Genomic DNA, 22,085 nt, shown 5'->3' on the forward strand with positions numbered 1-22,085 from the left:
CATGCATGCATGCACGGTTGTACGCACACAAATGCATTACCACGCGTATGCTAAGGTTCCATGTGGTGCTTAGAATAAAAGCAAAGCCTCTGCACGCTCAGAGAGTGAATGTGATGCTGGCCTGCACCGATGGAAAAAGTACTCACATGTTTTACTTAAGTAAAAGTAAAAGTATCACCCATATAATATCGTTGCTGTCGGGAGGAAACCACATAACCACATTTTTGAAGTTTTAGATTTTTTTTGTTGTTGCATGAATCAGTGCTATTGAACACCCTTTACGTCTGTGTGTTGTTTAAAAAAACATTGAACCAATGGAAAGTAGTAAAAAAAACGCTTTGGACAAAACCTCTTTAACTCCATTGGGAGTGGGACCCTCAAACTGTCTTGCTAAAACAACTAACTCCACCACCTCTCCCTGTCACAGTCACAGACTTTTGTCATTTATTACAGTCTAGGTCTTGTATTTCTATGTTTTGTTCCCTGGTCTAGTTTTCATGGTTCTATGTTTGTTTTCTCCAGCTGTGTCTCATTTTGTAATCAACCCTCATGTGTATATCAGTCTTGTTCCCCAGTCAGTGTTTGTTGAGTCATTGGGCCGTATTTTGCGTGTCTTAAGTACCAGGTCTTATTACCTAACTTGAGTAAACTAAAGACCTGGAGGCGTGATCAATGCCATTTGGCTATTCTGAGTGGCCAAATAGCATTGACCACGCCTCCAGGTCTTTAGTTTACTCAAGTTAGGTAATAAGACCTGGTACTTAAGACACGCAAAATACAGCCCACAGTATCCTGTCACCTGTTTCAGTCTGTTTTAAGTTATTTCATGTTCACCTGTCTTCTGAATTAAAACACCATTTCATGGTTTCCAACACTACATGCCTGGCTGTCCTACCTCACCTACACGTGACAGAATGACTCATCAAACACTGACTGGGGAACAAGACTGATTAAGTGATTATACACATGAGGGTTGATTACAAAATGAGACACAGCTGGAGAAAACAAACATAGAACCATGAAAACTAGACCAGGGAACAAAACATAGAAATACAAGACCTAGACTGTACAATAAATGACAAAAGTCTGTGACTGTTACACTCCCCCCTCTCTCATGGAAGTAATTGTCATTATATAAAGTCACAACGCCAACTTTGATGAGGCAAAGTATTGCTTTGTTTTCAAAATATGAAAGGCCTTCTTAATATCCTGAAAAATACATATATTTCCCTTTCCTGGAAAAACTAACATTTTGGAGTTGGTTTTTTGGAGGCGGTTTCGTCTATAATTATAATAGAGTAGTAGAACGGTCACCTCCTCCAGGGTGCTGTCGGAGATGCCGTAGCTGACGAGGCCCAGCTCGGCCAGCCTCTGGTCCAGTTCTGCCAGGAACAGAGCCAGGCTGCCGTCCTGGGCGGAGCTCTGGGGCAGGTTGAGCACCGCCTCCCGGCCCACCTCCTCCACCAGCCCGGCTCCCGGCACCAGGCGCTGGGCCAGGGACAGCAGCGCAGCCACGTCTGTATACAGCAACGGAGACAACAATTTAGCCCATTCTGACCTGAGATCAGATTTTAAAAAAATGTCTGTTTGAAAATGACAAGTTTTCTGAAAAAGCTATGTTTCTATGTCAGTCGTTCTTCGATTTTTTTTAAAATAGCAGACCTACAAGCTCGTAGCGCGCCACTCGGTGGCACGCTATGAGCTTGTAGATCACATAGATCATATACTGTACATAATCTATCTATACTATAATCCATCTTCTTCTTCTATACTATAATTCTGACAATGTCTGTGTGAATGTGTGTCTGTCTGTCTGTCAGAAACACTTCCGTAGCTCCTCACCGCCTGCACCCAATCGCTCCCACTTTTCACACAGGCATTGACCATAATAATATGGAGGTCTTAACAAAGCCCCTTTTTCCAATTTAACTAATTATAAATTAATAATGAATTTATTAGTGAATAAAAAAATGTGAAAACGCACCCATGGCGCAGTACCCCCCGCGGCCACAGGGCGCAAGTATTTCACAACGGGTAATGGCTAGTATAATTAAAATGGGTGAAGTGGCCTCATTTCAATGTATTCCAGGACATGGGTCCAGTCGTAGTGGAGATCAATGCAGTACAGTAGCAGTACAGTAGAACAGTACCTGATCCGTTCTCCTCGCTGCCCAGTCCCGTGTCCTCACTCATGGACGAGTCACTGTCCTGAAACATGAAGAGACTCCACTCTATGACCTTATACAGTATATTACATACATCATTACAGAGAATGCTATAAATCGCCTGTGTTTTTACCAACACGAACGCTACACTCTGGGGTGAACATTCAGCGAACAGTGTCTACCAGTTGTGTGTTTTGCGATGCGTTGTTGTTATAGCTTGGGCCTAATATAGACACCTGGGAGAATCCGGGGGAAACCCAAGTATACAGGGTTTAACAGGTTGAGAAACACTGTGGCCCCTAATGCATATATGTCAAACTCAAGGCCCCGGGGGGCCAAATCAGTCCCGTGAATGAATTATCTTCGGCCCGCGGGATGATATTTCATTAGTATTAGAACTGGCCCTCTGGTGGTATACTGCACGGACCAAGATAATACTACAAGTCCCACAATGCACTGCGAGTGCATTGTCACGTATCGAGGGCCCGCAAAGCGCAAGCATAATGCGTCTTCTCTTCACTATTGATCAGCAGTGAAAGTATATCAATTGTGGTCAACTTTCAGCTATACCCCCTCTCCCCAAAAATGGCCCGTGTGTTGCGCCCTCGACTTGTACCAATTTCTTTATTTTGGCCCACTAATTATATTTCTTTGTATCATCTATTCTTTTCTCTAATCATGTTCTTGTTGTGTTTTGTTGTTTTGTTTATGTTTTATATATACTGCAATCATGTTTTCTGGATATTCTATATCTCATGTACAATGTTTCATTATAATCTACATAGGTAGAGGCCTCGTATAAGCCCCTTGGGCTTTTTTGCCTCAGCCTAGCACCCCTTATACCCTTCTCATATTTATATGTTCACTGTGTTGTTTTTAAACTGTGCTGAATAAATAAATACAATACAAATACAAAATACACTGTGTATTTGAGTTTGACATCCCTGGCCGCCCTAATGCATAATATAATACCAGTAAGACGCGCAAACGCGGGAAGTGAACGCAGCTCGTACATATTTGGGTTTTGGACGTATAGCTGCTTTGGGGACTCCTTATATGGTTATGGCTGAGTCATGGTGACACAAATCACTCAGCTCCATATATGGGCACAAAAGCGGGACAGACAGACACACAGACAGACAGACATGATCTGCTAGGTCTCATAGTAAGTGCTCACTGCGTTCGCAATCACTGCGTTCGCAATAAAACCTCGAAATGAACGACTCAAATTAAGCCGATTGATTAATGATTATTACACACACCTTGAGAGCCGCCGGTGGCTTGCTGGTGGTGCTGGCGCTGGCGCTGACGTTGGTGCTGGTGCGGGTGCTGCTGCAGGCGGTGCCCTGGTGGAGGTGGTGGTCGGGGCCCTCCCTCCTCACCACGGTCAGGTAGTAGCCGGTGCCCAGGCGGGCCTTGAGGAAGAGGGGCGAGCCGACGCAGCACAGCCTGCCCTGGGAGATGATGGCGATGCGGTCGCCCAGCAGGTCCGCCTCGTCCATGTAGTGGGTGGACAGGATGATGGTTCGGTCTGACACAAGGAGGGAGAGAGAGAGAGAGAGGGAGAGAGAGAGGGAGCACCAGGCCCCATTGAAGTTATATATAGCGTGGAAGCGGATGTTGTGATAACCCATTTTGAAGACCGGAAGGCCCGTTTCTACAAATGTCTTAAGTTTTCTGAAGAAAAAAAAAAACATGTTTTCTATGTCAGTGGCTCTAAATCTTTTTCGTGTTAAAGGACCCCCAAAATGATATGTATTTGGCTGCGGACCCCATCTTAAAAAAAAAGCAATTGTTCCAGGGACCCCTCCTTGATGTATACCAACATCAATACAGCGTGTCTATGTGTGTGCACGCCCCTGGTATACCAACATCAATACAGTGTGTCTATGTGTGTGCACGCCCCTGGTATACCAACATCAATACAGTGTGTCTATGTGTGTGCACGCCCCTGGTATACCAACATCAATACAGCGTGTCTATGTGTGTGCACGCCCCCTGGTATACCAACATCAATACAGTGTGTCTGTGTGTGTGCACGCCCCCTGGTATACCAACATCAATACAGCGTGTCTATGTGTGTGCACGCCCCTGGTGTACCAACATCAATACAGCGTGTCTATGTGTGTGCACGCCCCCTGGTATACCAACATCAATACAGCGTGTCTATGTGTGTGCACGCCCCCTGGTATACCAACATCAATACAGCGTGTCTATGTGTGTGCACGCCCCTGGTGTACCAACATCAATACAGCGTGTCTATGTGTGTGCACGCCCCTGGTATACCAACATCAATACAGCGTGTCTATGTGTGTGCACGCCCCCTGGTATACCAACATCAATACAGCGTGTCTATGTGTGTGCACGCCCCTGGTGTACCAACATCAATACAGCGTGTCTATGTGCGTGCACGCCCCCTGGTATACCAACATCAATACAGCGTGTCTATGTGCGTGCACGCCCCCTGGTATACCAACATCAATACAGCGTGTCTATGTGTGTGCACGCCCCTGGTGTACCAACATCAATACAGCGTGTCTATGTGCGTGCACGCCCCTGGTGTACCAACATCAATACAGCATGGAATTGTGGACAACATCAGCTAAAGTCCTTGGACGATGCAAAAACGCTAATCCACGCCTTTGTTTTTTCTCGGCTTGACTACTACAATGCACTTTTTTCAGGACTGAAAGAAAACAACTGACAGATTACAACTTGTCCAAAATGCAGCAGCCAGAGTTTTAACTAGAACTAAGATGAGAGAACATATTACAGTTTTGGCATCACTGCACTGGCTTCCGGTTGTTTTTAGGATTGATTTTAAAATTATTTTACTTGTCTATAAAGCTCTCAATGGTCTCGCACCTTCCTACCTACATGACTGCCTGCCTAAATATGTCCCAAACTGCCCCCCCTAAGGCCCCCCGCTTTGCCTAAAAAAATGGCAACTAAAAAATACGGGGAAGCAGCTTTTTGCTTCTACGGGCCGTCGGCATGGAACAAGCTCCCACTGTACCTTCATCAGGCAGCCTCTGTAGACATTTTTAAAGCTCAGCTCAAGACCCACTTCTACAACATTGCTTTTAATTGATCTTTTTTTTTTTTTTGTTATTCATGTCCTCACTGTATTGCATTACTGCTTGTTTTTAATGTCGTTGCCTTGCTTTTCTTTTATTCTCCATTGTTCTGTAAAGCACTTTGAGCTGCATTTCATGTCATGAAAGGTGCTATACAAATAAAGTTTAATTATTATTATTATTATTAAAGTATTGGGTCTGAGAGGCTATAAATGTCAGCATGTGGTCCGTGGCGCAAATGCATAATATGGGCCTTGATCTGAAAAGGGTTGAAAAACAACTGCACTATAGATGGCTCTGTTCACAAACCTATATATGACAGTGGTTCCCAAACGCTTTCATATCAGCCCCCGTTTTGACCTGAATTAGGCCCTCTGTTTAATGGCATTTCTATCTCTGGGACACCAACACATGTAAAATCAAACTTCATTTAACTGGACCCGTTAGTGTCCATTTGGTTCCATTTGTACACTCTCTGAGTTACAGACCCATAAAAGGTCCATTTGGTTCCATTTGTACACTCTCTGAGTTACAGACCCATAAAAGGTCCATTTGGTTCCATTTGTACACTCTCTGAGTTACAGACCCATAAAAAGGTCCATTTGGTTCCCAACTATAATTTAGCTGGGGCCGGGGACCCCCTGGAGCTCCCTCAAGGACCCTTAGGGGTCGCGGACCCTACTTTGGGAACCACACTGACCTATATGCGACATCATTTATTTCCGTGGTTCTCCCGTGTCACGGCCACTGGAGTCTCATTTTTTGCAGAGCCTGCAGGTTTCGATGGGTCGCCGATGGGACGCTTGTTTTACAGCGCCGGCTGCTACTAGTAGGGCGGGGTTATATGAACCTCACAAAAACTAGGCCTAAAGCTAACCCTAACCTGTAAAACAAGCGCCCCCATCGACTCCCAGGCTCTGCACGTGGCCGTGACACCACACATCACAGAAAAACAACAGCTGACGCATCTACCGCATGCAGCCGACAGAGAAACTCGACAGCATACGTTCCAATAGGATGATGTAATCGTAATGCACCTGTGGCTGTTAAGACTGCATAGCACTGCAGCAAACTGACGAGGTTCAGAATTGTTTCCCCCGACGCAAAACATTCTATGATTTTTTTGAAAGGTTAGAGAAGAACTTTCAGAAAGCTGGCAAGTCAACAGGATAGAATTCTGGGCAGTCAATATAAGCGAACAAACAGATGATTTGGCAAGGATAATATAGTCTCCCAGGACGTAAAACGATCGATTGTGACAGTACGTTAGTCAGTGTGGAAAAGGTATCCAGAACAAGTGCCGGTATAAGCAGTAATTTGAACTAAACAGCTACAGCCAACAGCAAGCCAACACAAACGGTTTCATGAGTTCAGAGAAACAATCAGAGATCCAATAAAAATGTCAACAGTTTGATGTCATGACAAACTGAACTCAGATAAGGGGACCCAGGAGTGACACCATGGGCACAGATTGCGTGACAAAAGTTGACTTAACCCCATGACCCATGATGATGACACATTTCCATGACTGACTACCATGTCGATTTATGTCATTTTCGTGAATTAATATAATTTGCCTTTGGCTTGACACAATTTCGCAAGAGCCATATATATACCAACAAGGCGGTTTTGACAGGTGGGACATTTTGACAACTTTTTAACATAGCCCATCACTTTGAGCACATCTTTAAGAAATAAGAAAACACTAATTATAGAAGTATATTTCCGAGAGGGGGGTAGGGGGGGGGGGGGGGGGGGGGGTGGGGGGGGGGGGTGGGTAGTAGACTCTACTACTACTGCATCTGTCTGCTTAACCCATTCAGGCCTGAAAAAAAGTTTTCTAAATCATGACAATGTCTGAAAGATTTGAGGCACTTTTTAACGTTTTTTTCCTAAAATAGCAGACCTACAAGCTCGTGGCGCGCTTTGAGCTTGTAGATCTGCTATTTTTCAATAGCTATAAAGCATAACATAATGCTTAAAACACCAAGAGAGGTTCCCGCCCCAAAACGGGTTAAATAAAGACTAATAGATTATCTTCACCAGCAGGGTTCATTCTGACATCTGGCGAAGATAATCTTAATTTAGATTATAATTACAAAACATAGAAAGGTTTCTACTAAGCATCTATACTTCAAAAGATGACTATAGCAGAGGGTGGTTTTACGATCCACCGACCTCTGGTTACCTCACCCTCTGCGCCACTCTGCTGTGCATGGCATGTGGACAAAGACATGTCTATAAACCGTGTCATACATGGTTTAACCCATTCTGACCTGAGATCAGATTCATACGAGGTTTCCACTGGACACACACTGGTCTGATTAACCCATTCTGACCTGAGATCAGATTTAAAAAAAATGTCAGTCATTCTTCGATTTTTCAAAAATAGCAGACCTACAAGCTCATAGCGCGCCACTCGGTGGCGCGCTATGAGCTTGTAGATCTGCTATTTTTCAATAGCTAAAGCATAACATGATGTTAACACCAAAACGGGTTCCCCGATCAGAATGGGTTAACATAACATAAGACGGTCTTGCCCAAAAATAGACGTAAGACAGTCTCGCCCCAAATATGGAGATGGGGACATGGCCTCCTGTTACGGCTATACAGACTGATGGCGATGCAACATTTTGTCAGATTGAAGATCAATTCTTTTTTTTTTTTAAACTCTTTATTTTTGAATTTTTGAATAGCCAAAATAGACACCAAAGACAAACAAGACATACAATATGACAAAAACATCGGCGAAGATCAATTCTTGATCACACGATGGATTTTTTTTTAAACTTTACTGGCTCATTATGTCAGTGGCTCTCCAGGGAGTCCACCGTCAGCTAAATGATTAATAGCCTATACTGTAGGTAGGAGGATGGAACCAAATGGACCCTCATGCGTCTGTAACTTCCTTATGGGTCCATTTGGTTCCGTTTTGTACACTCTCGGGGTAATGGGGTGTGTGGGTATAGTAGGGTTCTGTGTGGCCTTAAAAGAAACAATGCCAATCCCGTGATTTCTCAGGTTTTCGTGCTTGGTACGTCCTTTGTCAACACGAGAAGTGTCAGGGTTTGTTTAATGTCATTTAATCCGGAGTTAATAGTGTTTCATTTACCGTTTTTTAGCATCCATCGTTAGTCTCCCATGTTGTGCAGTCATCGAATATCCAGAAACTCCTCGTGCACGATCATCGATCATTTTAGTGCTCAGATTGAGTTGCTTGTTGCATGTTTGATTTGCTTAAATAAAACATTCATTCGAGGTCACGCTATGCATATTAAAAGTCAGAGCGAGCCATCATGGCGCCGCAATGGAGGGCAATCACTTCCGGGTCGGCTCTTTTCTTACGTCGCGTATTTCTCTGGCACTTTACCGCCTATGGTAACGGGAGGGAATGTGTTATGGCTCCAAATGTGTGCATATACTGTACCAAATCAGGAGGTGCTTCAAATTAAAACCGTTTGAGAACCCACTGCATCAGGTCACCTTGGTTAAGAAGTGACAAGTGTCTCGTATACAGTATAGCAAGTAGATGAGTCCTCAGTATACCTTTCCGGTACTTGAGCAGCAGGTCCCAGATGCCCCGGCGGGAGTATGGGTCCACTCCGGCTGTCGGCTCGTCCAGGACCACACTTTGGAGCCTCCGACAAACGCTATGGCTACCGACAACTTCCTCTGCATTCCACCTGAGAGAGACAGAGAGAGAGAGAGAGAGAGAGAGAGAGAGAGAGAGAGAGAGAGAGAGAGAGAGAGAGAGACAGAGGAGAGAGAGAGAGAGAGAGAGAGAGAGAGAGAGAGAGAGAGAGAGAGAGAGAGAGAGGACAGAGAGAGAGAGAGAGAGAGGACAGAGAGAGAGAGAGAGAGAGAGAGGACAGAGAGAGAGAGAGAGAGAGAGAGGACACAGAGAGAGAGAGAGAGAGAGAGAGAGAGAGAGAGAGAGAGAGAGAGAGAGAGAGAGAGAGAGAGAGAGAGAGAGGACAGAGAGAGAGAGGACAGAGAGAGAGAGAGAGAGAGAGAGAGAGAGAGAGATTTTATAAAACAAACTAATTGAGGTTTATGTTTGGAACAGAAAGGCACTAAACCAAACACAGTCAAGTAGCTTTAGCTATAGCAATTAGCTTCAGGCGATTTCTTTATTTACTTTTATTTGTTTTTGGCTTTTCTGCCTTTACCAAGTGAAGATGGGCAGGAAAGAGAGAGAGAGAGAGAGAGAGAGAAGGGGAGAGACACGCAGCAAAGGTCGTCACAAACGGGACTCGAACACACGGCACGCCGGCCCGTCAGGCCAAAGCCTATATATATGTGGCATGCGCCTGGACCTCTAGGCCAGCGGGCGGCCGCTTACAGGTGAGGGGCGTAAAAAGAAAAAACAAACCCGTTCTAGTTAAATAGTTAAAGCTCTACGTTCATTCTTGCTATAGTATAGTTATTGTTCAGTCAGTCAATCAGGAGAGAGGAACGGCCAATTAAGCCCCTACCAGAAGGATGCAGCAGGTTCATCTACTATACGCAGATGACCTATAGCCATGACAACGCAGCAGCATAGCCTACCTTCCCAGAAGTGGAGTCAACCCTGGAACAAGGACTGACAGATATATGTCCATCCATGCACATACCATCTGGAAAACCACTTGCGTCCAAACCCCCCGGGGAAGACACAAATCTGCAGCTTCCAACCTTAAAAACAAGGAGGACGGAATGAGGCTTGAGAAGCACCAGCACCCGGCCGGTCTATACCTGGGAGTGACCTTAGACCGTATATATATATATATATACCCTCAGCTATACAAAGAGCACATCCAGAAGACGAGAGCCTTAAGGTGTCCTCCAGGAACAACCTCCTCATGCGCCGACTAACAAACTCAAGGATCTCACCCAACCCAAGCACGCTGCGTATACAACTAGCCCTGTGCTTTTTTCACCGCCGAATATGCCTCTGCCGGGCCCTGCACGGTACAAAACAAGTCACGCACGCAAGCTAAAAGACCCCGTCCTCAACGAGGACCTGCAGGACGATGACTGGTTGCATCAAAACAACCCCCATACCCTGCCTATATACTACGCCCTCTCTGGCATGGCCTATACACAAAGCACTATACACAACCTGGCTCCCCCATATACCTCTGTGACCTCCTCAAACGTCATGTCCCAACCTCCCGCTCCCCCCCCAGATCTGGTGACACAAACCTCCTCGACGTCCGTCCCCCAAGACCAAACTCCGGACATGGGGTGACAGAGCATTTGCCTGTGCTAGCTGCCCCGACCTTGTGGAATGCCCCTCCCTATAAGGCACTCAAAGAGATGCCCCCCCCCCCCCCCCCCCACCCTCCAAACCTTCAAAACCGCCCTCAAGACCCACCTCTTCAACATTGCCCCCGTCCCGAGCTATAACCCTTTTCACTGTCTTTTAGTGTTTTGTTTTTTTTAGCTTCTAGTGATTATTTATTTTTCTAAATAAAGTTGTCTTTTAGGTCTTTGGGTACTCAGAAAAACGCTATATATAAGTTTGAGATATTATTATTACGAATGGACAGAGAGAGAGGCATCACCCCCAGATGAATGTCTTGTCGACCTGCAGCCATGACGTCTGGAAAACCGCTGCAAGGAAAAAAAGTGGAAACTGACATTTTCTGATGCATGCGTGTGCGGCGAACCACAAACAATGGACCGCATCCTGAGATGTGTATATCTCTGCCTCGCCATGTACTGAAAGACGTGATATAGAGGATGGCCAGACGCGAAGAAGTACTTAAAGGTATAGAGTCAGTGATTTCACTTAATTCAAATATCACTTATTTTTTTTGTTTTGTTGTGATAATCCTCTCTACTATAGAGTGTGCTGACCATATAAGGAGTTCCAACCTGTCCCCAGTTAACCCCTGGGGGCATAGGCGGCGGGTGCGTTTTACCTTTGGGTAGGCTATAGAATTGCGTTGGGGGGGGACTCTCGCCGCGGATTTATTTATTTATTTATTTCCCAGATGGTCTAAAAATGAGTTATTTAGCATACTTTTACCAATGAATTAGCCTATACAGACAACGACTTTTGGACGTCTTTTTCTCAAGTCTCGAGTCAGTCAGTGACAGTGTAGATTACCCGGCGGTGTTGCTGCCCCTCCGGACCGAGAGTCGCGGCTTCACAGACGGCACAGAGACAGCAGTCACTCCGCTGAACGTGTCAGTGTTGCTGCAGTGGTGTGAACTGTGAACCGTGCGGGCACTGAGTTCTGACAGCCGACTCACAGCTTCTTCTTCTGAATTAGGCTACTTTATCTTTGCCTTGAAAAAGACATTTTGCGTTTCCCAAAACAAACCAGCGTGCGCTACTCTTTGCTACAAAGCGACTGGATCGAGGTTTACAGACACACCAATAGTAGTCGATCAGCGATCACCAGGGGGCAGCGACAACACACACACACACACACACACACACACACACAATAGCCTTCTATAATGCTGCGCACATATATTATATATATTTAAAAAAAAATACCCAGCATAATATTTGGGAAGGCTAAGCCTTCCCTAGCCTTATGCACCCGCCGCCTATGCCTGGGGGTCAAAAAACCTTAGGTTTCGTTTTTGTTCTCTATCCTGATTGGATGAAAGCTTGTGTCCCGCAAGGCAAAAACGAAACCTAAGGGTTTTTGACTGAAATCACTGACACCCCCTTTAAGACGAATTGGCCAGAATGAGATGATGCATGATGATGATAAGAGCGCTCCTATACACTTCACACGGGTGTGATTTCTTTATTCCATTAAAAAGGTTGTGTTAAATGACGTTTCCATTCCAAGACAAAAACATGCTTCTATAGTTAAATAGTTCATCATTGCTATAGTGATTGTACAGTGATATGTTCAGACCTGGGACACCAATTTGATCCAACCAGGAGAGAGGACGGCATGCAGATTATTTCAGGGCTTCGATGTTTAGCGTTTAGTTCAAATGCTTCATCACGTGTTTCATCCTGTAAAAGTTCTCTCTCGTGATTGGATGACAACTGGTATCTCAACCGGTCACTATAACCTGACACAGAAAACACAGTGTCCTGAAACCAAACTGTGGTGACCCCACTGTGTGTGTGTGTGTGTGTGTGTGTGTGTGTGTGTGTGTGTGTGTGCGTGCGCTGGGCAGTATAAAAGGCAGAGTCTGCAGTGAGTCTGTCAATCTGTCAACATGATGAAATCCACCCTGGTCCTGTTGTTGCTGTTGGTCCTCGCCCCAAACATACCAGGTAAATGGTGCATTTATAATATAGCACATTTTATCCAAGGCGCTTTACATTCACCCATTCACGCACACATTCATACACCGATGGCGGCGGAAACCGCAATTAGGGGGCAACTAAATGTAAATTAAGTAATGCAGATGTTTAACCCATTCTGAACGGGAACCCCTTTTGGTGCTAGCATCATGTTATGCTTTAGCTATTGAAAAATAGCAGATCTACAAGCTCATATCGCGCCACCGAGTGGCGCGCTACGAGCTTGTAGGTCTGCTATTTTTGAAAAATCGAAGAACGACTGACATTTTTTAGAATCTGATCTCAGGTCAGAATGGGTTAATCAGACCAGTGTGTGTCCAGTGGAAACCTCGTATGAATCTGATCTCAGGTCAGAATGGGTTAAAGGACAACTTTAGTTTTTTTCAACCAAGGTTCATGTTTTAGGTTGTTATTAGAGAAACTAAAAGGGGAGTGTTAATTTTCTTTCATTTGCTGCTTTCTTTTGTATTGGGTATTTTAGCAGTTTTTGACAGGGGGGGCGGGAGCATTCGAGCATGGGGCTAAGTATGTATTTCTTTACAAAATATTATGGCGATTTATTATTTATTATTTACCATAGTCCTAATAAACCCCAAGAAATTACATCTGACCGCACAAAAGATAACAGGATCTATTGAATGTGACAAACTGACATATTGAGCCCTATAAGCTATAAGCCTTCCCCCAGTAGGTAGATCACATTCAGTAGATCCTGTGATCTTCTGTGGCCAGATGTAATTTCCTGGGGTATATTAGGACTATAGTAAATAATACAAAATATAAAATGTTGTAAAAAAAAATACATATTTAGGCCCATGCTCGAATTCCCCCGCCCCCCCCCCCTGTCAAAAACAGCTAAAATCCCTAAAACGAAAGAAAGCAACAAATGGGAAAAAATAAAAATAACATTCATCTTTTACTTTCTCTAATAACCTAAAACATGAACCTTGGTTGAAAAAAAACTAAAGTTGTCCTTTAACAATAATGTAACTCTATAAGTATATAATGCAGATGTTTCACATCTAACCCCAACCCATACCTATAACCCCAACAGATCTATAAGGGTCCATTTGGTTACTTACTATACCTCTCCATCATGTAACCGGGGACCACCTGGAACCTCCTCAAGGACCCCTGGTGGTCCCCGGACCACTGGTTTGAGAACCGCTGGCCACAAACAGCGTTTCTTGGGATGCCCAAAACAAGAGGCAAAAAGGCCGGGCAAAGTACTGAGCTGTCTCTACCGTCATTGGCAGCAGACATGCTGTCACTTACTGAGTGATAGTTACTTACGGAGTGTGATAGGCGTATTTTTTTTTTTTTTATATATTTTTTTTATCCCACGATTTTGTGTCAATCATCTACTGTGATCCTGGGCTCTATACACACCCTCCGCCAACCTGGGGAGAGCAACGGACTTAACTCATGCTTCCTTCATGCTTGAGTGTCCAAGTTGCTCCTTTACACCTGACAGGGGGGAGTTTCCCTGGTTGGACGTAGCGCGTGGAAGGAACACGTTATTCCAACCAGTTCCTTTCCCCTCCATCAGGCGCCCAGGCTGGCCAGGGGGAGGCAGTTTAGAGACCAGGATTACTGCATGTTTTTGTGAGGGTACCTACCCTAGGGGACACGGGGAGAACATGCAAACTCCACACAGAAAGGCCCTTTCGCCAACCCGTATTTGTGATAGGCGTATTTGTGAATGTAACCTTAACTGTACTGTAATATGTGTGTCCTTGTATTCTATTCCCCCAGGCACAGATGGCCTGTTTTGTTTGGTGCAAAATGCAGTGCAAAACAGAAAGATAAAGTGCACTGAAACCGGCTGCTATAAATATACAGGTATGTGTGCTTGTGTGTGGGTGTGTGTGTGCGACTGTGCGTGTGTGCGTGCATGCGTGCGTAGTGCGTACGTGTGCATACATGTGCGCGTGTTCATTAGCTTTTGTTTTGTTTTACTTTGTTTTAGTTGGTTTGCTGTATTTCTTTATTGGTTTATAGTGTTTTTGGTCAGAGGCAAAAAAAGGTCAGCAAAGCAAACAAAGATACAATGTTACTGTGCTGGGACTCTGGTGCAACACACATGGTCCTGGGCCTGGTGAGAGCAGGAGTGGACCTGGTGAGACGTAGGAGGGGCCCGGACAGGAGTCCACCCACAGAGCCTAGTGCTTCCATTCACCTCCCAGCCCTGGCAGAGTAGTTCTGGAGTAGTTCCAACTGATTGTGTGGCCTCGGTCTTTCCCTAATGGGACTGATCGAGGGTAGCTACTGGGACGTAAGTCGGGGGCTTGATCAACCCCGGCTGGGTCACCTGAGTGAGGGGTATGATGTTGGAGAGACCCGAAACCCCGATGACCTCTGGATACATCACTGAGGATACGTCCCAGGTGCATCCATGCAATGTTTTTTGTTATAGTTATTCTATTTATACCTGGTCTTTGCCACGGACACATGACATGATGATCCCTGCAAATGTAGTAATACAAACTTGTGTGTGTGTGTGTGTGTGTGTGTGTGTGTGTGTGTGTGTGTGTGTGTGTGTGTGTGACGTGCGCGTGCAGATGATTCGGGGGTCGTGCAAGAAAGAGGCTGTCTGACCAGAGACGTTTGCGGCCAAGCCGGTTATACATGCTGTTATGATATGGATCTCTGCAATTATCCCTAGGGATTCCAGGGATAGTAACCAAGGGAACAAGTGAACAACCCTTCAACCAACTGTGTTCCAAGGAGACTTGTTCAATAAAAACTGGAAGTGTATATATTTTTTGTTTGTTTTTCATTTCCATGCATGGATGGAAGGTGTCATATTCATAATTATCATACATGTTCCTATAATATAACTTATGTCGCCGACACCACGACGACAACCACTTCAACAACTTCAGCTTCTGTATTCTGTGGCGAACATTCGGCGAAAATAGCCGAGCTTGTAAATCGGCTATTATAGAACATATTCACATGGTGGCATTTTGCCACCCTGCCATTAACTTAATGGCAAGATTATTGTTATTATTATTATTATTATTATTTTAAGGTTAAGCTAAATGTGTATGTTATGATAGTGCTATAGTGTTCAGTGTCCAGCTCTTTAACCCTATAGGACACTAAACATACTTTTTGTTACACCATCACTAAACATGGGTGTATTTTACCCAATGTAAAATATGCCATAAAATACATTTATCATCAAAATATACAGTAGTACAGAAATACATGGCAACTTGAGCTACTCGTCTTCAATATTTCATCATTTTCACAAAACAAGAACAACGCCATAACTCGCAAGACTTAATATCGGGTTGAACGGCATTGACCACATTTTATTGCCAATAGCACTAAAACAAGTCAAACACTAAAACAAATATAGCCTAAAGTTTCAGCACTGCAGTATAAGACAAATAATAAAGAGAGCTCTTAAGAATGTAAAATAAAGTGTCTTTTAGAGTGTTGAAACTGGGGTTGAACTATCAAATGACTCTATACTCTGTGTTCTTATATGAGACCTCAGTACTTATTTTGACTCTTAATCTATTCCAATAATGAATACTTCAAATACAATGAAATCCATCTATAAATGCACCACGTCTCTGTCTGTCTGTCTGTCTGTCTGTCTGTCTGTACACACACACGTATACGTGTGTAGGGCTGTAATGCACGGAACTCAAGAAGCGTTCGCCCCACCGACTTCAAATTCGACACACACACACACACACACACACACACACACACACACACACACGCACACACACAATAGCCAGGGTGCTAGTTGGGAACTTCTCCTTTGGTCCACCCATTCCCAGGACATTGTGAGAAAGAGAATGGTCCAGTGAAGAAACAAATACATGTTCCATTGTGGGTATTATGGGATGTTTCTGTCACACCATCACTAAACATGCGGGTGAAATTCACCCAAACACCAATATTATGAAAATTACAAGAATATATAATCGTCTCTTTATGGCGTTCTAGGGTTAAATAGCCGATAAATAGTTCATCATTGCTATAGTGATTGTACAGTAATGATATGTTCAGACTGGGATACCAATATTATCCAATCAGGAGAGAGGACACGGACGGCATGCAGATTATTTCAGGGCTTCAATGTTTATCGTTTAGTTCAAATGTTTCATCACTTCCTGTTATTCTTGTTTGTCCTGTAAAAGTTCTCTCTCCTGATTGGATGAAAAGAGAGAACACGGCGTCCTGAAACCAAACTGACCAGACTGTGATGACCCCAATGTGTGTGTGTGTGTGTGTGTGTGTGTGTGTGAGTCTGACAGTGAGTCTGTCAATCTGTCAACATGATGAAATCCACCCTGATCCTGTTGTTGCCGTTGGTCCTCGCCCCAAACGTACAAGGTAAATGGTGTATTTATATAGCGCCTTTATCCAAGGCGCTTTACAGAGACTGTGTATACATTGCATACATTCTCCCATTTTCGTACACATCTATATACACCGATGGCGGAGGAAAACCATGCAAGGCACCAACCAGCACATCAGGAGCAATTAGGGGTTCATAGTGTCTTGCTCAAGGACACTTCGACACTAACTCTGGGGGAGGAGCCCACAGGGTTCGAACTGGCAACCTTGTGGTTACCATCCGGCCACTCTACCCCCTGAGCCACCGCCGGCAGTACAAGGACGTATGCTTGATATAGATGACACGCACGCACGCACGCACACACACACACACACACACACACACACACACACACACACACTAGTGTAAAGTATCTAAGTGCATGTACCACATAGTTACTGTACAATTTCGAGGAGTATTTTCAGTCACAACATCTGAAGGACCAATTTGTACTGGTTCTACGCCATAGTAACAATTCTTCTATACATTCTCTAATTGCGCAGACTTCTTGTAAATTAAGCAATGCAGATGTGTAACAATAATTTAACTCTAATTAAGTAATGCAGATGTTTCACATCTAACCCTAACCTACCTAACCCTAACAGATAGTATAAGGGTCCATTTGGTTACTAATATAACACAGAAAGGGAGAGTCCCTGAATGACCATAACAGGTCTGTAACTCTGAAAGTGTACACATGGAACCAAATGAACACTACGGTTCCAGATGGTTCCATTTGTAAACTCTGTTATGGTGGTCCTTAATTCCAAATAAAACAGTGACTAGTTGTGAGAACAACTAGTACTAGTGGACTCATAATGTGCCATATAGTGTCATAGTAAATCAGTGTCATAATGAATAACACCTGGAGGCTTGACGTTCAGTATAAAACAGAGAATCAAAAATCTGCCACGGACAAGACCTGGTCTTTGCCACGGACATATTGATGACCCCTGCAAATGTAGTAATACAAACGTGTGTGTATGTGTGTGTGTGTGTGTTCAACAGGAGAAATCCGCACAGATGACCTGATAAATTGGAGACCAACTGGTTGGAGAGACCCGAAACGCTGATGACCTTTGGATACATCACTGAGGATACGTCCCAGGTGCATCCATGCAATGTTTTTTGTTACAGTTATTCTATTTATACCTGGTCTTTGCCACGGACACATGACATGATGACCCCTGCAAATGTAGTAATACAAACGTTTGTGTGTGTGTGTGTGTGTGTGTGTGTAGGTGACAGAGGCTGTAGGTATACGAAATTTTGTGACCTGCGGGATTATGTTTGCTGTTACGGATCACTGCAATTCCCCCCAGAGAGATTAAACAAGTGAACAACCCTTCAACCAACTGTGTCCCAAGGAGACTTGTTCAATAAAAACTGGAAGTGTATATATTTTTGTTTGTTTTTCATTTCCATGCATGGATGGAAGGTGTCATATTCATAATTATCATACATGTTCCTATAATATAACTTATGACGCCGACACCACGACGACCACTTCAACAACTTCAGCTTCTGTATTCTGTGGCGAACATTCGGCGAAAATAGCCGAGCTTGTAAATCGGCTATTATAGAACATTAGAATTATTATTATTATTATTTTAAGGTTAAGCTAAATGTGTATGTTATGATAGTAATCAGTGCTATAGAGTGTTCAGTGTCCAGCTCTTTAACACTAGGGGCCTGATTCATTAAAAAGAAATACGCCACCGTTGCACTGTGGCGGAAACAGATATCGTATTTATCCGTCCGATCAAGCTACGTTGAGATGACGTGTTATTCAGAGAAGCTGGTGTAATCACTTCATTTATGCGGATCGCTGAGTGTATCCTTTCCGCATTTTCCCCAAGCGATTCGCCTGTTGTCGCCTGGTTAGTTGGAACATCCACGCCCATTCTACACCATATAAGGCAACAGGAAATCTCGAAATACGTCATCATAGCCGGCACAGAGGATTCCCAAACTTTAAATTCTATACAACAGCGCGATGAGCTTGTAGAGTAGTTAATTTTGACAGGAGGTTCTCTGCACGGACAGATCTTCAAGCAAACAGCGCGAGTTATATGTATAAAAATAATTATAAACGAAACTTGCCAACTTGGCACGCATTGCTTCACTCGATCCTTAAATGTCAGAGTTAACTGATATGTTACAGTTACTTTCACATAATGAGAAAGAAGTTAATTTGTACTGTTCACCACACGACCAAATGCTATATACAACTCGGCAATGATACTGATGAATGCACTGCAGGGTTATAAAAAAAGAAAGAACACTCGCCTGCAGAAGTAAAATAGATATCCGATGTATCAGATGTAAATTCATTTCATGATGTCGTCATATTAAAATGATTCGCGGGACACGGCAAACTTGATTCATCTCATGATGAGATCAATGTAGTAGCTAGCCTACAGCATATAGCCTACACAGCTACAACGTTGCCCATATTATAATTAATTAAGGTGAGCTGGCTTAAAACTGACTGGCCAAATTGCACGCGCTGATGCCATAATGTGGATTTATAGCCCTCGTCGTGACTGCTGTCTGTCTGTCAGACCGGCATGTCTGTGAACCATAGAATGCCATAGATAGACCATATAACAGTCGGGCCAGGCCGTGTTCTGTCCTTGCCGGGCTCACCGCGCAGTTATATTAATTTTCCAATGTAAATCTCACCCAGATTGGACTCTGTTCAGCGGCCGCATGCTGCTGTCCGCCCCACACACACACACACACACACACACCGACAGTCAGAGAACTGACTCACTAAATAACACTAACACACACTAAACAATGTTGGATTCGTACAGTGGAGAATGCAGATAAGTGTAGGCCTATGTTCTTATTATAATTGTGAGTTTGTTTTTTAACATGCAGCGTGAGTCCACGGGAGCCGATCTACAAGCTCACAACACGTTGCACTGCGAGTAGCCTAGAGAAGGCTGTCAAGTGAGCAGCGCAATCGCGCATGCTATAGAAATATCCTAATAAATAAATAAAAATGTGTCGCTTGCAGGGGCAGTTTCCTTATGGGACTTGCCTCTAGAATGCATGCATAGGCATACAAGTGCAAGTTTTATATATCATTTTTTTATGTGCTGAACAATGTTATAGGGTCGGGACACATGCCTACATATTTTATCTGTGATTTGGGAACTATTTATTGATTCAGCATGAAGACTAAAGCCTTCTGAATATATCCGTAAATTCGTCCGCCACCTAAAGAGGTCCCGTGGGATTTTACGGAGTTTCCGACCAACCTACGTGAGCGTCAAGTTCACGGCCATTTCCATGAATTCCAAATTAATGTGGGAAATCCACGTAAATGCCTTTCCGCTAGCTTCACGTCATTATATCAGCGTAAACGCGTTGAAGAATCAGGCCCTAGGACACTAAACATGGGTGTATTTTACCCAATGTAAAATATGCCATAAAACATATGTATCATCAAAATATACTGAAGTACAGAAATACATGGCAACTCGAGCTACTCTTCTTCAATATTTCATCGTGACCTTTCACAAAACAAGAATGACGAGGGACGCCATAACTCACAAGACTTAAAGGTCGAATGTCACGCCCCTCGGGAGATAAGAACGGCTGTCTTTCAATGCCATCATGATGACGACGTCAGAGCGGAGATGAGCTTTCCCCATCGACTTCTATGCGGGCTCGCCGGGCTTGGTGGCAGTAGTATAGCATAGCAACTTATGCTACTATTTTGGTGTCACATTTAGCTTCATATACTGGGTGAAAGTCTCATTAAAAAAAAAAAACTGTTTTTTCGCTCGATAATCTTAGTTACAATGACATTGAGTTGACGTGTTTTTTTTTTGTTTTAGGGTAACTGTTGCATAATCGCAAATTTCGCACTCGAGTCCCATGCCCCCGGCCATCTAGCTCTCTCTCTGTGTGTGTGTGTGTGTGTACATGTGTGTGTGTGTGTGTGTGCGTGCGTGCGTGCGTGCGTGTGTGTGTGTGTGTGTGTGTGCCCAGGACACATGCCCAGTCCCCCGGAGAGGTTCATGATCTCGGCCGCAAGACTATGCCTCAACTCAGCTGGGACAACCAGGCCTGATAATTCATCATAGCGATATTGATTATTACAATGAACACACTATAGTTCACTTGAACAATGTTGTGGTAACTAACTACGGTATTACAGAGGGGTGTACAATTGTCAGCCTGTGGCTGAGAGGGGAAGAAAGAAAGGGAAGAGAACAGTAGTCGCGCTACAGGGCTGCAGGGCTCTACTCAGAGCGGGGGCAGACAGGGGTGTTGGCGACCGGGGGAAACGTGGGACTCGAGTCCGAAATGTGCGCTTGTGCTGCAGTTCCCCCAAAAAACCCCACGCCAACCTCAATTGCATTCTAACTAAGAGTTTCGGGCGAAAATATATATATTTTTCAATTACATTTATAGCCAATATGGCACTAAATGTACCGTCAAAGAACGCTAGCCTGACCTAGTAGCCACTTGTTGCTATAGCGCCGTAGCCCCCGTTGCGAGCGCTTTCAAACTGTGTTCAGTCAGACCACGTGATGTACTGTACTGTACCACCCATATTAATTTCGGGGCATGACAGCGGACCTTTAATATCGGGTTGAACAGCATTGACCACATTTTTATTGCCAATAGCACTAAAACAAGTCAAACACTAAAACAAATATAGCCTACAGTTACAGCATTGCAGTATAAGACAAATAATAAAGAGAGCTCTTAAGAACATAAAATAAAGTGTCTTTAGTTGAAACTGGGGTTGAACTATCAAATGACTCCACTCTGTGTCCTTATGAGACCTCAGTGGGCTACTTATTTTCCTCTTAATCTATTCCAATGATGAATACTTCAAATACGATGAAATCCATCTATAAATGCAACACGTCTCTGTCTGTCTGTCTGTCTGTCTGTACAGTACGTACGCATGTACGGCTGTATTGCACGGAACTCAGGAAGCGTCCGCCCCACCGACACACGCGTTCCACACCCCCACAGGGAGTGCAGTGGCCATGTGTTGTTCTTTGCTTACTGTAAACCGCTCTAGGATTAAGAGTGTCTGCTATATAGATGCCAAATTGTTATGCATTATAAAAAGGTTAAAACGCATGGTGTCAATGTAAATACAAGCTATAGGCGAGGCCAGGAGAAGGCCGCCCCGCGAGCTTGAGTTGGGGTGGAGTGGAGTGGAGTGGCCGGGCCGGGGAAGT

General features: G+C 44.1%; 1 protein-coding gene across 1 annotated transcript in view; it reads right to left on the reverse strand.

The window, feature by feature from the left end:
* Positions 1 to 22,085, reverse strand: part of abca7 (ATP-binding cassette, sub-family A (ABC1), member 7) — a 123,654-nt gene that overhangs the window by 70,061 nt on the left and 31,508 nt on the right. Inside the window, 5 exon segments of the mRNA XM_080770351.1 lie at positions 1,315 to 1,517; positions 2,151 to 2,208; positions 3,428 to 3,696; positions 8,789 to 8,872; positions 8,875 to 8,925. Coding sequence (XP_080626477.1) covers positions 1,315 to 1,517; positions 2,151 to 2,208; positions 3,428 to 3,696; positions 8,789 to 8,872; positions 8,875 to 8,925 — 665 coding nt within the window.

The sequence above is a fragment of the Protomyctophum bolini genome (genome assembly GCF_963924005.1).
Source record: "Protomyctophum bolini genome assembly, chromosome: 8".
In the NCBI taxonomy this organism is placed as follows: domain Eukaryota; kingdom Metazoa; phylum Chordata; class Actinopteri; order Myctophiformes; family Myctophidae; genus Protomyctophum; species Protomyctophum bolini.